Below are 18,495 nucleotides of genomic sequence, written 5' to 3' on the forward strand. Positions count from 1 at the left end.
AAGTGCTGAAGCTTTAAAACTGCCTGAAATAGGGAAAACAACTCATTTCTTTATATACTCATGTTACATGTATTTCATGTGTGTGTGCACATATACACATATTTATGCAAACACAACTAGCTTTTTAAAGTGCAAATTATCTTTGTCAACATTTGCTAACTTTATTGTTTTTTCAGCAAATTTTGATTTTAACGCTGTACTAACAACCTCCCAGTCAGAGCCACGGCATTCATGTCTTCTGCAATTTTTTCAAGTCTTTCATAGGTCTCAAAATACATAGCATAGGTACTAACTATCATTCTTCCCATTTTACTGATGGAACAAATCAGGCACTGAGCAGGGAAGTGATTTCCCTACAGTTATACAGTAGGCTGCTATACGTCTGAGAACAGAAATCAAGTGTTAACCCAGTGCCATAATCTTCAGTGCATCCTGCTGAAGAAACCATGTATTTTGCATTGCATCATCCATAGTTGCAGAAACACAGTCCAACAAAACTCTTGAATGTAAGCTACACGTTTTGTGAATATTTCTCACTCACATCTCTGAACAGAACAGATATTTAATACAAACCAAAAAGCGTTAAACCAACTCTAATCAGCTAAGAGGTTTAATCTGCCTATTTCAGCTGTGGCAGGGTGTGCAGTAGTGAAAAGGAGAACAAGGCTCAGAGTCTCCCATTTCTCAAATACAATCTGTGTTCTCAACCGGAGTGAAAGTACTGCCACCAACTAAACAATCTCCTCATTTTCTCCAGCTGTAAATCGGGAGTAATAAATCCCCAGTAGCTTTTTGAAGAATACTTTAATCAATGTTCAGAATGTGCAGTCTGGAGATCCATAAGGTCTATGTTTTCCACGTTTAAAGTCAAATGCTATCATCTTTCATAGGAAAGTAGACACATGTAGAGAGAACGTTTTTACTTCGAAGAGTAGAACTGCTGTTAGAAAAGTGCCCCCTACCCCTGAATTTTTACTTACATTAAAACCTGTAAAGTGTATGTGGCTAGATATTCACAAAGACTATAAAACAACACTGGCAGGGTCTGGATGAAATCCTATCTTGTTTCTTTTCAGCCAGAAGGATGGCAGCTAAACTAAGAAGCTATTAAGGCACAGGATTTGAACCAGAAAAGATAGTTAAAGTTCTTTAATAATGAAATGTGAAAAACTGTCACAACATGTGAAAGATGCTGGAAACACAAAATAAGTTAAACTCCAGCCTAGAGACAGAAAGCATGATGCCTGGAGTCCTAACTACCACATCAGACTCATTACTGGATCGGGGAAAAACAATATTGAAATGTCTTTGTGCAAAAGTGACACTACTAATCCAGGGAGCGCATGTCTTTTCCTGGCATTGCATGCACTGAAGCATCTGGCACCAAGAAGTTAAAAAACAAGTAAGAGAAATAAAGCAATCCCCGATTGCTGTTTTCAACAAAAGCTGATTAGCCTTACCTTGGAGACAGGGAGTTGAAGCAATACTGGTTTGTTATGCTCTTGCCCAGTCCTCCATATCGACAGATTGGGAAGTGTAATACAATCCCTATACTGCTATTATGTAGCCAGCCACAAGAAGTAAAGCAAATACGCTTTCAGATGGGTAAGAATAAGGCATAGAGACAGTAAAATCCCCTAAATCAGCAAACCAGCCCTAATCAGATAGGGGGCTGAAACAACCATTTCAAAATACAATTTAACTGTGCTAATCCCTACTATATAAAATGAGGGTCTGTCTGATGAAAAGAGGAGGTTTGACCTGATAATCTGCATATTAAATTCCAAATCTCACCAAAAGAGGCTGCCTGTCTGCAGGACACAGAAGCAACTGAATTGCTGCTCAATATTACAGTATTTATAGGCCAATATTTTTTCCATTTATAAACTGGCAGCGGAAACCTCCTTGACATTAGCATAGAAGAATCTAGCAAATCTAGCAAAATTACAGTTTTTGTAATCAACTTCTAAGAGCCTACTAAAGCATGTTTTCAATTATTGCACCACTTGGAAAGCAAAGGATAAGAATCTTTAGCATGTAGGCTGTTCATTACCACCCTTAAACAAACCTCAGCATTGTCACACCATCCAGTGTGTATGTAAATGTGCTGACCTTCAGAAACAAGATACTATCAACAGAATCAGGTAAATGCACATATGTCCATAGCTAATATATGTGCACACCTGTCCGACAGCAAATGAAAAAATTTAGAGAATGATAGAGGATAATCATTCATAGATTTGTAGATTGTATGCATGTGTCCATGCTCATGTGTATTTAGTACACAAAATACCAATCAGAAAAATGTGAAACAGCAATTTTAAACCTATTTGGCACTGCAGATAAACAGTAGTCAGGTCTTTTCTAATGTAGCAGCAATAAAATATCATCTTATTCTTCTGTTTATATACCTTATTTTTGTTACCCATCCTAAAACCTTGACCATCTCTCAGACACCACAGGGACAGCCCAAGGGGTCAGCACAGCTGGAGGTGAGGACTGGAGCAGTTCTCACAGGCCTCATAGCATCCCGGCGCCACACAGCCATCTGCTGCACACCCCACCTGAGCCACGTTGCAATGATATGATATGCAGGGCAACCTGGTATGTGCCCTTCCAGAGTCTCTCTCCTTCACAGCAACAAACTGCAGAAGTTCCTATAACTCATGCCATTACTAAGTGACAACTGGATCTTGCCACCTCCGTTTGCTAAACAAAACTGGACCACAGGGTACTCTAACCCACCTTTAAACCACTTGCCTGCCCAATATACTGGAGACATTATAGAAGCACCAAAGTCTGTCAGCACATGAGCAATTCACACCTGAAACTTTGAAAAAATTTTCTCGAACTAGCCAGTGTTCAGCATGTCTTTCTATTTAAAACCTACATCTAATACATGTGCTTCATTAACACACCTTAAAACTCAAGAAAAAGGTTTGTTGTCATCTAAGGGGTGTGGAGGAAGCACACTCCAAAGCTGCGATCACCATGGGAGCAAAACAGATACAAAAGTAGCTGGCACTTGCAGGGGATCAGATGGTGAACTTTTCGCCTACAGCTGTCACACAGCTCACAACTCTTTTGCTTGGTGCTGTGCAAGACGCAACACGAAGCCAAACCCTGTTGCAAAGAGCTTAATATATATGGCCACAAAATAATGCACATAAATAGCTAACTCTGCCCCCAAAAGAGTCCTCTTGAAGGCAACTGTGGTCTACCGAGATGCAGCGAATGGTTTACATGGGCGAAGCTGTGTTGTGGCCCGAAAAACAAAGCTGGCCAAGGAAGAAAGGAAGGAAGGTTACTTAAGGTGGAAAGGTGACACAAATATTTAAAAAAAAATCTCAGTTTTCTGGACTCATAAAGAATGGCATTTTTAGCCACCGGAACTCATCAAAAGGAAAATACTGAAAAAATGCTACAGCAAGCATCTCTGTGAAAGACTAAAGTAAAATACGTATAGGAAATAGCTGCCTTTTATAAAAGACAACAGTGTGACAAGTGTAGGTAGATGCTAATTTTAGTGGCAAACACTGTAATCTTGGTCTGATCAATTATCTCTGTCTATGCTGGATGCCTCCGCCCTCCACGATGCAAAGGGAAGTAGCAGTCTGCTGGCAGCGGCAGACTATGTGCTAAGCAACTCATCCAGGGAGAAACAGAGGTCTTAAGATTTCCTTGTATGCAGAGCCCATCTCACAATTGAGATGTGATAAAATACAGCAGATCACATTAGACTGAACTGAAAGACTGCCATTAATTTTAGATGTTACCTACAAGTATATAAAAATGTCCTAGATTCAGGGACAAACCTTAAGGAATAATACATAAAATGGAAAGAAAGCAGCCAAAAATCTGAGTTTTATATTGCGTTCCTACGTCTGGAGAGAAATGATGCCTTTTGCTTTAGATTCAGGGTACGACAGCAGTTTTATAGAAGGCCCACACACTTCTTTTAGACTTTTTTTAATTTGCAAAGAACAGGTCACTTGGTCATACTGAAAGTAAAAATGGAAGAGATGGCTGTGGGGTTTTTTTGTTTGTTTGTTTGTTTGTAACACATACAGCTACATAGCATAAGAACTTAAAATACCCAGGCTCAAATCTCAGGAATCCACTAGCTATCCTTGTGGAGAGCCAGGCGAAGATTTCTGCTCACAGTTGTATCTCAAGGTCTCAACTCAGAAGTGTAGGCTGCCTACTCCCACCAGATGTAGCACTGTGGTACAAGTCAACTTTCACAAAACACAGGCTAAACATTATGGGTATTTGTATTTCAAAACAATATATTTGAAATATATATTCCCTGCTTGCCAGAAGCTGAGAGCTGGTCTGAGAGCTGAAGACAGTACAGGCACACAGAGAAAGTAGAACCATTGACAGTGGGGACATAGCAGCACACTTTTGTTTTCTAAGATACTTTTTGATATGTTTACAGTTTCTGAAGTTCCGATTCTGGATTAAATTCACTAAGATAAAGACAACCAAAGCATAACATTCTTCCTCTGTATTTACACTTCACAAGGAGAGATGCATGTATATGAACAGGCTGCATTTGATATCCACTGCACTTCACATACCAACAGCACACTGCATAGACCACACAGGCATTGACAGAGCTGTTGCCTGTGCAGTGCACACCGATTTTATATGATCTACCTTTTGTGCAATCCAAAATTCCAAGTAGGGGACACAGAGAAACTGAATAACAGAGAAATGATGAATTTTCTTTTCCCTCTGACATCAGTATCTGCAACATTCATTCTGAAGACATGTACACTATCTAAGTAGGAAATGTTTTTAAAATTTGTTTCATCTCTCCTTCATAGTCTAGAAATACAGCATTTGCATGAATATGGAATCTAATTTTGTGGGGTGTTTTTATAAAACAAAAAGAACACTAGGCTTGATAGTTAAACAGTGAGATCCAGCAGTTCAATGAAACTCAGATCTGCCTGATGTTTCTTCTGCTGCTGCTAAAACAAAGCTAAGGAGTAATGCTTTAGATACCCCAGGCACCACGCAGTTTCCTGTAACATTAATCACCTGGGTCATTTCTGTCAAAAACACGGTAATTTTAACTCAGGTAATTCCTTGTTTCAGTAATTTAAATTCTCACTCATACAACTTCACTATACACTTAAGATTGTGTAACCCACCCATATGACCATGAAAAGCAAGTAATTAAGGTACCGAGCTATTCAATTCTTATCTACAAAAATCTCCCTTTTAGAACTACTACCACCTTCTTAAGGAGGAATTTATCTAAAAAAGGGCTCTACTCCCATTTTTCGAATCTAAAAAGTTGTATGTGATACTGCTGGTAATGTACACATGTGTGCACTGAGCACTGACAAACAGGAGCACTAATCGTCCAGTGGCAACCCATGCATATGTAAAATTGCTTGTGTATATTCAGAGCCACTGTTTCATCCAGCACTTTTCTGTGGATGTACTGAAGAGACAAACAAGTAATACATGACTCAGAATATAGCAACCTGGCTAATACCTTGCAAATGAAATATTTAGTCAGCTCATATTGAGCGCCTCAATTCAAAACATGCTTAAAAAAAAATACATTCAAGTGCTTTCATGATTCAGTTTTTCAGAGATTTCTGTCTAATTTAATTTCCATTCTTATCTGGGTTAAAAGTAACAAGAAGTTGTGTGGTTTTTTGGTCAGATTAGTTTTAACTTGGCTGAGTTTCAAAATCATCACACTGTCACACAAATGTTCACCTAATTACCAGCTAGGGAACAGCACAAGGGCTGGAAAAGCCATCAGGGCAGGGCTGCTGCTTTTGGTGATGATATTGTTTACATGAATGGGAATATGAGACCGCAGCCTAAAATAGATGGTATGAGTAGTGCTTTGGAGATCATTCTCTCTCCACTGATTACAGAGAAAGCCTTGATGAGCACTTTAGGCCAGATAACAACCTGTTAAATGGCCGTGTCACACTCATTTTTATATTTTACTTCTAATAGAAAGCCACATTTATTTACAGCAAAGAAACCAAACATAAGCTAGAAGTTTCACTTTCAAATATTATAAAGATGTTATGATTCAAGCAAAAATCAATAGTGGTCATGACATAAAAAGTAAATTGGATTGCTTTTAGTAATTAGAAATAAAGATAGCGTGTTATGTATTTTTCTGTGTGAACTTACACAACTTCAACACAAATATTAATAGAAGTATGGAGTACATCAGAATATTCATTAAAATGAAAATGCAGGTAGTGATTTTCAAGTCAGTTACACTTCAACCACTCTCCTAAATATTTATACTGCAGTTCATAGTTTGCATGTATTATCTAATAAAAGTATTAAACATTCAACATTACAATTTTTACAGTAACACAGTAAGAAGAGTTTAAATGAGTTGGCACTTAGCAAACATCAAACAAGGAGTATGGCTGTTGTTAATAACCACGTGTTTGTGCTGTTAGTGTGAATCATTTTATTTACCAGTCATACTCATGCTCAGCCCAGAGATGACTTCACCTACTGAATCAATGAAGAACATTGACCTCTGAGATAAAAAAAAAAAACTGCCCTACTAACAATACCACATAAGATCATTCTTAAGAGAAGAACTATTAGATAAGGAAAATTGATCAAGCAAAATTTGTTAGAACATCTAAGCACCTCTCTATTTATTTTTTGCAGAATGAACTGTAGGAGCTAGATGTGTATGCGTTAATATTTCTGATCAAAGCAAATACACAAAAAGTTTAGCCTCACCTCAAGCTCTAGTCCTCAACAAAATAGCCTTTTATGCTAAACCCCCACAGGCATAACGGTTGCACAGGTGGATACAGCATCCTTTCCATTCCATGTAGTCAGCATAAAGCAGGAAAAAAAGGTGGCAAGGCTGGAGGAATCTCTGTCAGTCCCATGGTGAAGAGTTTTCTACGCTAGGCACTGAATTAGTCTTATGACAGCCAGCACTGAGAAGCGGACCCAGCAATTCAGGTAGCAATGTTTTTTATCACATGGCAGGACAGTGGTTCAGTACCAAGTTGAAGGAACAATTATCCCTGACAAATCACAAACAACACTGCTTAACATATCTGGACTTCTTTTTATGTATTCCTTTAATCAGTTTAATTAATGTAATTAAATAGAATCGTTACACAAATTGAAGAAATTATCTATATCGAGGAAAAAGCTTGATGGGAAAAAAAGTAATTATTAATATGCATTATAAACTCAAGATAACACTTCAACCAAATCTACTAATTCAGAAATTGTAATTCTACTACTACTCAGAGCAAATGCAGCTAGGCTCTTTATAGCCTTTTTCCAAGGAAAGTTTGCAATTTTTTCCTGTCATCCCTGCTTCCACCCTCCTTAGTCAAAAATGTCTAAAAGCAGCTCTTAAAATGGACCATTAATACCAGCAATATTAAAGTTACATAATATCCAAAACAGTAAATCATGATGAACTCATAAACAAAATTAAGATTAAACACAATATAAACAAATAGATAAAAGCTTTATGACAAATGCAGATATCTACAGGTAACACAGGTGAAATTTAATGAACATATGCCATTGTGAACATCCCTGGAGCAATTGATGACAATCCGTCATTTCTTCTTCAGGGTCTTATAAAATATGAGTGTTTAGCTTAGTTCCTCACTTCTCTTCAACATTTTTGTGAATCTGGATGTTAAAAATCCTTATGAGCTTGCTGAATATTACCTCATTGGTCAGTCTCAGTACAAATTTACAAGCAAAATTGTGTATCAGTTACGATGCAAAAGCTGGTGAGATTCCCTGTACTTTCCTGCATATATGCAGTTTTCAGTGTTCTTTTTATTACTTCATAGCATGTATCTGAACTTTTGAAAATGTCCAAAGATTTCAACCTGAATGCATGATTTAACCTCACTGTGAAGCCAACAGTATAAAAAATTAATGTATCAAACCAGACAAATGTTTTGATGTCCATCATATTTCTATGCAACGCATTGCTACGCTTGTAACTAATAGTTATGCACACATAATGCAGAGTTTTTATACATGACAAAAACAGTACTTTTACTACAGATTTTGTTATTAGGGAATCAAATGATCAGTTTTAGATTGCTTTTTGTTTTATTAATATAATGATTTTCAACTAAAATGATCAAAAATTGCTGAAAAAGCACGGAAGACTTTTTTTTTCCCCGGGGATGTTCTATAAATAAGGATTTACAAGCTTTAAAACTCTAGACTTGGTTCATTCTCTTGGTTTAACATAAAAATAGTGTTATGAAAGTAGAAAAAAAACCATTGGTTTTGGCCTAAAAGAAGCAACTGAAGTTTATCATGGGAGAGAGAGAAGGAAAGTAAAAGAAATGGAAAAGGAGATTGACTTAGTGGAGTTAGACAGAAAGAAGTGCCTTGTCCTTGACTATAACAGAAAACGCAAGAAGAGGTATTTAAAACTAAGAGTTTTCTACCCTATCATGGTGATGTGAGTCACCTGGTGATGTGTTTCAGTGTTTGTTTTCTGTAATGAATATATCTATAATTACGCCAACGCAATACAAACTGAATTCAGTTTTCTCAGAGGTGAACACTCAATAGGCAGGCTGCCACTAGAAGCAGCAATGTGGCCTGCTGAGGAAGTAGTACCGTGCTTCTTATTGTAGGACCTTGTACTCCACACTTTTGCTTACCCTTGCATAATACGAACTGCTATTACACTGCATGGCATGGAAAAAACTTCACTGTACTGTTCTTCCTCATCCTTTACCAGCTGGTAAAATGTGAGCTTTCCTGAGCACCTCCTTCAATATTGACCTCTTCCACCACAGTACAACTGACCAGGGTTTGATTAACATGTACCAGATTCTGAAGAGTTGCTTTTAATAACACTATTTGCTTCACATGGTCACATTTAAAACATACATGAGGATGATGTAAAGATGTGGAAAAGGAGCCAGTAACACTGGTTAAAAGTGAACTCAAGCAACCACTGCATTCTTCTGTGCAACAGGACGATGTTTTACTTCAAACAATTGTTTTCAGATAAGCCTACTCTCCGGTAACAAAAAGACAGATATTTTAGGGGAATGGCTTGACAAAGGATAAGAAACCAACAGAGCAGAAAAACATTTCTAAGCTTTCATTTCAGTCAATGAAATAACAGGTGCTACAATACTTCTGCTCATGTAAAGTTAAACAACAGGATTATCTAGTTATAAATCCAGAGTCATCTGCTCTCCTAATCATTCTTATGACTTATTATTTTTGTTTATGCATGACTACTTAGTTGCAACATGCAAAATACTAGGAAGATTTAAATTTCCATCAAAGGTACTATAAATAGTGACAGATTTTTTCTAACAAGTTTCTGAGCTTCAAATAAGCAATACTGTAAGAATCTTGTTCTTTCATTTTTTTCCTTGCCACTGCATTGCATATTCTTATTTATAGACTTGTATGATTATTTCCTATCCATTCAAATTGCTCATTTTCTTATTTATACTCTCTTGTGATTATTCTCTACCTGTTCAAATTGCTCATTCTCATCTTTGCTTTAATCAAAGCATCTAGAAATTGTTTTCTGTTAAAGCAGACAGCCTAAAAAGAGAACCGCAGAAGAACTAAGGCAACAAAACCAGATTTATGGATGGGAGAGGCCCTTAACTTTAACTATTCTCAGAAATTGACTGGAGAAATTTCATAGAGCGATATTTGGAGAAGAAATCCCCCTCCTAGGACTAAATGTCAAACTGAGAGGGTCACATACTCAATCTACAACTGTTAGCGACTCCACCTCAACTGTAGGACCAGAAAATCTCCTCATTTTACAGTAATCTTTCATACTGAGTAATTCTTTTCTGGCATGCTATCCCATCAATGCTGATTAATGTCAGTCCGCACAAAGCTAACAGGGGACTGACAGAGTCTACTCTATATAGGCTTGGTATCTGCTCATTTCTCTTAGATGTTCTGACTTTGCTGCACTTACATTAAATTAGAAAATAACAAAAATGAATCCACAGAACAAATATGGGAAAACTGGTTACAACCATTTAGGGACCTAGTACTGGACCATCCCATTTGAAAACCAATTAAAAAAGATGAGAGTCATTGTACCAATCTATGAAAAAAAGACATTTTCTTGTATCACCAATTTGTAAAACAGCTTTCTGATTGATGAAAACGATAGTTTCAGTTTTGCTCTATTGGAAAATAACACAAACTCTCCAGTTATAGCGTATCAGTTTTATTTTAGCTAATGGTCTTTCCATCAGCTTCATCCCCCCAAAAGTTGGGATACCTCTACCCTGCGGCCTATGGTCACTCTTGGTTTCATTCCCAGACTAACTCATTCTCAGGTTCCATTCTGGAGAAAGCCAACTTGTTCTTCCTGGGCAAAAGGCAAAGCATGGCCAAGAGGTTAGGTTGCTCCTGACAGAGAACATGGATGTAAACCACGCCAAGATTGGGTCCTTCTGCCAAGGGCACTCCAACACTGTTCCAGCATGCTATGTGTCCTCAGATGCCCAAAGGCAAACTATCATGCCTCTAGCTTCAAGTTTCAAGAATAGCATTGCTGTGGGCTGTATTACTTTTGGCGCTTAGAACTGAAGAACCACACACACATATAAAACAAACAAAGAATATGTCAGGGCCAAAGAAACACTCCATGAGCCAAAGGCAATGTGGTGTGGTCACAGCATATCTGTTCCAGATGGTGCCAGGGCATACCCTGTCATAGTACACAAAGACAGTATAGACACAGCCTTTATAAGAGACAGGGAAAGAAGCCAATCAACTAAATAAATCATGAAACACATCAAAGGGAGAGAGAAAAAAATATGAGGAAGGAAGTATGGAAGAAAAGAATTATGTTTTGGTTCTTCACATTACTCTTCATGGAATAGTTTAGAAACCAGAATAATTATCGGTTTACAATGACAAAATCTTGAAAGCGGCCAATAATAGTTCTAGAACACCGTATTTGCCAATTGGGTATTTTAATAACATTAACTTAATAGATAATGAACTCTGAACTAATCATAAAGATAATGAAATGTTCATAAATTGCTACTGAGGAAACCCAATACCTTGAGAGAAAAAGGGTAAATATTTAATTAATAGTTCATTAAATCTTAGGAGTCCAATTACCTGTAAAGGAATTATAAAGAAAACACTATAAAAGAAACTGGAAGACTGGAGTAGCCAAAGAAATAGAACTTCTGTCTGTACAGAAATACTTACCAATCTGCTATGCAACTGAATGTCAATAATTTATCCTACTCATTTAAATATGCATGCCTTTTTTTCCAGTGTATTTTAAGGCACTTTATTCCATAGAATCAATTTTTGAGGTTACCCCAAATCCAAAACAGATGGAAGATAATGAGGAAAAAACAGAAAGTCAAAGCATAATTATAATTTTTAACACACTTTTAGGGATGAACAATTTGTCAAGCTGCGCTCTTGACAGAGAATTCACAAGATATGGGAAGCCATTTCTCCACTAGTGTTTACAGCATAACTAACACCAGTAACTCTCATCTAAATAATTGACACATTAGGGTCAAATTATCCCAACATCAAGTCTGGACAGAAAAATAAGTCATATTTCTTGATAAATACCTCTTAGAAATAACATTTTGTTATTAAGTAATTTGGTAGTTTAGAAATGTTAGACACTTCTAACAGTTCGGTTTTAAATGATTATAATTCACTGACTTAAGATACACTATGACAATATAAGCCGGGTGAGAGTATTTATTTTGTGTACCTTTACAGAAATGTTACCATTGCCTCCAAATGAGCTTTACCGTTAAATAAAAATGCACTGAACACACTGACACCTATGTACAGATGGGAACTTATATATATATTTTAAAGTTCTCTTCAAATGGCAGTTTGCACTTTTAGTACTAATTCCTTTAAATTCACTACACTGTTACTTTGTGTTAGTATTGGTTTTCAGTCCTTCATTTACTTTTCAAGCTACTGAAGAATGTTTATCTCCAACCAATGGAAAGTACCTTTCCAGCTATAATGTACCCCCACATATAATCACTAAAATTGCAGAATCCCTTTCATATAATGATTGGTTGATTTTGGTTTTTTTTTTGAGACATCAAGTCTGTGCAGTGTGGTGTTTTCCCTACCAATACTTATTTAAGTATTTATATAATACTCCAATTATCAGTGTCATATTCTTGCCATTTTTCCACACGCACATTTTTAATTCCTTCAAAAATAGACACCTTTCTGGTGTTTCTTAATATCTGCATGCAATGACTTTTCTAGAATAATAGCCAAAAGTTCAGTAAGCCTACTAACTAATTTCTTAAAGGTTCTAACTTACATATTCAAATTTTCCAAGTGACTCTTTCCTCAATGTAAGACAGTTTTCAATCACTTTCTAATCACATATTTTTCTATTCTTGCTTTTCCTCCTCATCAATTTAAAAAGCAAAGCATACTTGATTTAGTCTACTTTTAATTAAAGGGCCTCTTTCCTTATAGGTTTTTCCTGATAATACCAGAAGTACCTTCTAGTGCTCTTAGCTCCTCCTACACTATCCTCCTACTCTTATGTTCTCTACAGAAAATGCGTGGCTAGTTCTATAGATTTTTCTCGCGTACTCTCCATTTCCAGTATCTTTTGGAAGTCTTTCTTTACCCCAGATATTTTTTTAACAATTAACATATAAAGTGCACAGGTTACATTTTACATATTTTAACATGTTACATAAATTTGTCTTTTTTACATATTGAGTTGAAACAGTTCATAATCTATAAACAATGAATCCTCTTTTTATATTACCAACATTTCCTCCCTGATCATAAAAAGTAAACGCTCCTTGATATGTACAGTGGCTTCTACTCAGCACAAGAAGGCTAAGAAAAGCAAGAAGTAAAAGAAATAAAGAGGAATATGTTAGGAAGAGGGAGACAACCATGCTGAGCTGCAGGTTAGGAGAAAAGTCAACAAATAGATTTGCCTAAAAGTAGCAAACCATCTGATGAAGAAAGCAGCAATAGAGATTCTGCTATGAAGGTGTTTGGACTAACAGGTCACAAAATACACAGGACAACTTGTCTCTAGCAAGAAATGAACCCTCAATGGGGTTCATGGCAAAAAGAAAATAAAATAAAAAATCAAATCATGAATCATCTTTTCAGCTTGTGAAGTTCTCTGAAAGTACGCATTTGTCATTCACTGTATGACACGGTAGGATGACTGTCACTTACCTTAAACATGTATTTATAAAAAAAGATTATCTTGCTGTTTTTCTGTATCCTTACTCAGGAATAAGACATGGTTCCGTAAATTTCATTGTCATTATTACTTGCAAATACTTGTAATATGCAAAGCCACTCTTTCAGTCAATCGCAAGAGGTATTAACACTTCTAAAAAATGTTACTAATCCAAGTATGAGAATCCTCCCTTTATCTCCAACTATGTATATATGCTCATAATTTTCACTTTTGATCACTGTTTGCTTTTGACCTTTCTTATTATTCGTACATTTGCTTATGTGTCCAGACACTGATTGATCTTTTAAGGAATTGCAGTTGTACTTGACCAAATGATCTGTGAGCCTGGAAGAATACATCAGATGCTCAGTTTTCATCAGAAGAGATATTCTGACACCCTGCTAATTTCAGAACTTTATTTTGAATATAATGTAATATGCATACTCATTTACTAAGTCATCTGTGTTTCTTCATCAATGACTAGTACTGTAAATCAACTCAAAGGTCTTTATCTTTTCCTTGTCAAAAGTTATCTCCTTAAAAATATCATATAATAGAAACTAGATCACTGTTCATCACTCTCGTCACTGATGTGCATGTGGAGCACTCACAATGTCCAAGCACTTTTTAGATTACTCTTCGCTGCTAACACCTTGCACACCTCTCTCAAAGTACTAAGGCTGCTTGCATCTTTCTTTAGTCACTTATTTTTCTTCTGATTAGAGATGACATACAAGCTGGATCTAGACTGTTTTTTAAAAAATCAAACTACTCTTCAGTTACCAAGAGCAGTGCTTCTTTTTCTAGTACCTAATTACTTGCTTTCTCAACCTTGTTTGTAACGATAGGATTTGTCTAACCTAACTTTACCCAGCTAAATGTTATTCGTGCTATCTTAAAATAGGCACCTCTCATAGGAGTGGGATGAATCCCCAGCTAGATGTGCCTGTCTCCCTTTATTACACATAAAAAGAGCATAAACAACTACCAAACTCAGCTAATATATGGCCTGGAGCAAGTAATTTGAAATGTTAAAATGGAAAGTGTATAGCATTAGTTTACCTACTTGTCTCCTTGGAGACATGATGCAAATACACATGCTTTAAAGCATTCTGATACTCAGGTGCAACCTCAAAAATGAAATTCCCTAAAATACAATCTCCTTCTGAAGCCCACTTGGAACTCCCTATCTCTGGGAAGGTCTTTTCGGTTTAATGGTGCATTTTTCTTTGTTGTAGGAGCCAGGTACACACTAATTCATTTGGGACATCATTTTTTTTTCTTTCTCCTGTTTATTGTTCACTATGTTTGGAGAACCTGAACTGTCACACTTCTTCCACTTATGAAGCCAGTTTTGTCTGCCACTTCCACCCCAGAGCTTCCAAACTCTGTCAGTGGACCATGTTATAATGATTTTCACTTCGATAGTCACCTGCACTGTTTATAACTCTCCCCTTTAGTGTCTCTGGCCTCATTATCAGTTCACATTGGTTCTGGCAACTGAAGAGTTGCCAACTGGTTACTTTTGCTCTTTTAAATTATTCATATTGATTACTGTGACAAATGTGATGTACATGTTGGCCTGGAAATACAGACAAAGCACAGAGAGGCACAAAACCTCCCTCTGTGTTTATTACAGTGACTACTCCAAGTTATCTTAAAAGGTATTTTAATATTGTAAACCTTTTTACACATTGCAAGCTCCACAGAACAAAGAATATATATTTCTCTCTGTATACAGCACCTAATATATTTTGAAGAATATTTTAATATTAACAATAGTATTAAGGATAGGTGGTAATCATCTCATGTCTTCTTTAATAGCATCCTATGCCCATCTCAGCAAATATGGCTTCTTATTTGTTTGAGCAACCTAACACTTCAGGTTTATCTTTGCCTTCTGGAAAAGAGTTCTCCACTGGCCTATCACATTTTCCTAAAGAATTATATTATTTACAGATTTTATTGCCCTTTTTTCCTTAATTGTTATAGCTACTTCTTGTATTTTGACCAAGCTACCAAGTGAGTACAACTCTGACATGCTAAACTCAGTTCAAGCACAATAAATACCGCGTATTTCCTAAAGATGCTTATACAAAACAAATACAGGGTGAGGAAGATCTCAGTTCAATGGATTAAACTTCACTTTAAGATCTTTAGGTGCTCAGTTCTATAAGGTTTTTTTTTATAATTAGATAATTAGTAACACAGAAGTGCATGTAACTGTTTCACAGTATCTAACAATGTTTACTGTCTCTGTTTCCCAAGGCTTTTAATAGCATCATCTTCCCCCTCATCAAGACTTTTTTTGGAATGGATCACTTACTTTGTAATACGGTCAATGTTAGCAATTTGCTTCTGGTTCCGGATTATTTCTATAGCTGCCCAAAGATGCTGGATAGCCTTTGTATCTGCCTGTCGTCTCTTCGTTAAGCGTGCCATGACCTGTTTACTTGGTCAGCTGCAGCCGATAAATAAAAAAAATACACCAAAAAGTTAATCATGAATTATTAAATGGATTACATGATGATCATATTGCAATAAATATGATTACAAGGAAAATCTGTTAACCTATAGCAATTCAATTTGTATACAGCAGCATGTTTTCTTATGCTTAAAGAGCAGTAAAAAGCAAAAAAATGTAGTTTACAAGAACCCCTTTCACATCATATAATTTATACAGAAGACAAAAGGCGAGCAGTAAAAATTATGAAATCAATAGCAAACAACTTAACTTATCAAACTGGTTACGAAAAGTCACTTAGTTCACATCTCATTTCCCTAAAATTTTGTAAAAATCAGAAGCTACCCTAGCCTGAAACTTCCATAGCCTGCTGCATTGCCTGAAACCCTTAAAAAGGGCAAATGGTGCTTGACTACATCACACAGTGTAAGCATGAACACAGAGAAAAAGCTGGACGCACAGTTTAGTATAAATATAGTTCTCCGAGTATTACTTTCGTATTTTTATCATTTAGAAGTATTTAAAAAAATCCATTCTACGAGCAGAAACTGTAAGTATATTTTCATGGATGATAAATATTTAAATAAATATTTTGGAACAATTCCATTTTCTGTAACATGCTAAAACCCAACAGGACCAAAGTGCTTCTGATGGCATTTACCCATCTAACCAACCCTGAACGGGAACATAATGAGCATCTGGCTTTGTTTACAAATTTTCCAAAAGCTCGAGGCAATGAGTACAGATAAGCCATAAATCGCCTACAGCTCTACTACAGGCACAGAATCCCTTTTTAAAAGCTTAACGATGCATTTTGATCACTAAATAACTTTCTTCCAGTGCCACCACTTTCTCAATGAAAAAAATGACTGATTTATGACTGCTACCAAGGTCTATAATTTATTTTAGAGCTCTGTCCTCAAAATGAACTCTGTGGTATGCACGCGGATACTTGTAGCTAGCAGAATATTAACTTCAGTAACCCAAAATAATATAAAAAATGCAAAAACATTACACCATCTGTGCAATGTTAAAGATGGGAATTTAAGTATTAAAAGTGTCCCTCCTCTCAAATTCAGAAAAATTAAACAGATTCGAGTATTCCATCAGTTGCAGCAATGTAATTTTCAAGTCCATGGGACCTACAGGTACTTGTCAAAGAGGGCTGTCAAATTTCAGATCCGATATTAGCTCAGCAACGCTCACTCACTCTGCAGGTGTAATGAAATGAAGTGCAACATTCTACTATTAAGAAGAAATTATTTAACAGCATTATACTTAACATTATGTAGCCCATTTAAAAAAAAAAAAAGAAGAAAAAAGATGATGTGAAGTGATTTGTGCATGTCTAGGTGCGTGAGGCACCTCTGGCTGCTGGAGATAGCAGGGTAGGGCAGAACAGAGCAGCGTTCGCGGAGACACGGTGTGGTCACACATCGACCCCACATTTCTGCTTTAGAAATCTTTTACCGCTGGGATTTAAAGCAAGGGCAACTGAATGGTTCTCCCAGAAAAGAAAGGCCAACAATACATTTTTGAGGGAAGGATAAGAGGGAATATGACAGACATACAGCTAAGAGTGACAGCCCGTAGATAGCATCGCATAAGAATGATTCAGAGAAAGAAAGCCTCTGTTGGGAATAGTGGGAAAAGACATTGCATCCCTGGAGCTCTTTTGCATTCATTTCACAGAACATAAGGCCATTAAAAGTAAAAAAAACCCTCCCAATTTGTAAGAGAAACATATGATTATTTGTAGAATTTAATTCTTAAGGAAAATAGACCTGTAAAATACAAAAAAAAGTTAGACACTTACACAAAAAAGGACTATCTTTACAGCCCTATTACCTTAGCATAAAACTCCTTTCCTAACACACAACTGACTAAAAGTGAAATAGTTCTTTTAATTCTAGCTCTCTACAAAATATCTGCTTTAAAAGCTGTTAGCCGATATGGCAGTCGACAGGCCGGACACGGAGCCTCTTATGCAGTATCACGTCCACATGCCAGGATCAAGGAGGAAACACTCATCCTTCTCAACCCTGACATCAGTGTGAAACAACAGACCAGTTCTCCGTTTATTTTGTAATAAATGAAGTGGGTCCTGTTATCCCAACTACTTTAAAAATAACCCTTATTTTTGGCAGCCTGGCATATGGCTGCCTGTCTGAGAGCCGCACTCGGTGTGCCCGGCAGAGGGGGAAGGAGATGGTTTTCCCTCACACCCCTGCGATGCCTGGGCCTAAGGGCCCCAGCACAGGGCAGGGCCCCAGGAAACGCATCTGCTGCCTCAGCGTGGCCCCATGTTCCCGCTGTGCAGCCGAAGGAAAGGCTGACCTTTGGGGCTAAGCAAGTCCCTCTCGTGTCTCCAGGGCGGGAGAAGGAGCCCACGTCTGAGACAGGGAGAGGATGAGTGAAGGATCGCTATAATTACGAGTTCCTGAAGCCCTGTGGTTGCAGAGCTGCACCTAAGATGGCCGCCAGTGGGCAGAGGAAGGCCTCTCCTTGCAAAGGCCCTACAGGCTCCCCGTTTCCCTTGGAGTGCACTTTTGGAACAAATTTCCCGACCACCTCCCTGCCCCATCCTTACCACACTTTGTTGGCTTGGAGCATGCAAACGCTACGCCCTGTGCCATGGCTAACTCCAACCCACAGTACAGGCACGCACCTCCCGGGCTCCAACTGCTACAGGGAGGTCACTCCATGGGACCAGACTGGACCTGGTCTGAAGCAAGCCCCCCAAAACGCAGCTGGTGTGGGTGCCCGCCTGAACTGCTCCCCCCTGGCTGGTCCCCTG

At 37.4% G+C, this 18,495-nt stretch overlaps 1 protein-coding gene across 8 annotated transcripts in view; it reads right to left on the reverse strand.

Moving 5' to 3' along the window:
• ZMYND11 (zinc finger MYND-type containing 11) overlaps positions 1-18,495 on the reverse strand; it is a 112,221-nt gene that overhangs the window by 47,117 nt on the left and 46,609 nt on the right. For 7 of the 8 annotated variants that reach the window (XM_075144129.1, XM_075144126.1, XM_075144127.1 and 4 more), the window contains exon 2: positions 15,561-15,695. The exons of the other annotated variant lie outside the window; for it this stretch is intronic. In XM_075144129.1, coding sequence (XP_075000230.1) covers positions 15,561-15,676 — 116 coding nt within the window. In that variant the 5' untranslated portion in view covers positions 15,677-15,695. The remainder of the gene's footprint in view (positions 1-15,560; positions 15,696-18,495) is intronic. 8 annotated transcript variants of the gene reach the window in all.

Source organism: Calonectris borealis, chromosome 2 (genome assembly GCF_964195595.1).
Source record: "Calonectris borealis chromosome 2, bCalBor7.hap1.2, whole genome shotgun sequence".
NCBI lineage: Eukaryota > Metazoa > Chordata > Aves > Procellariiformes > Procellariidae > Calonectris > Calonectris borealis.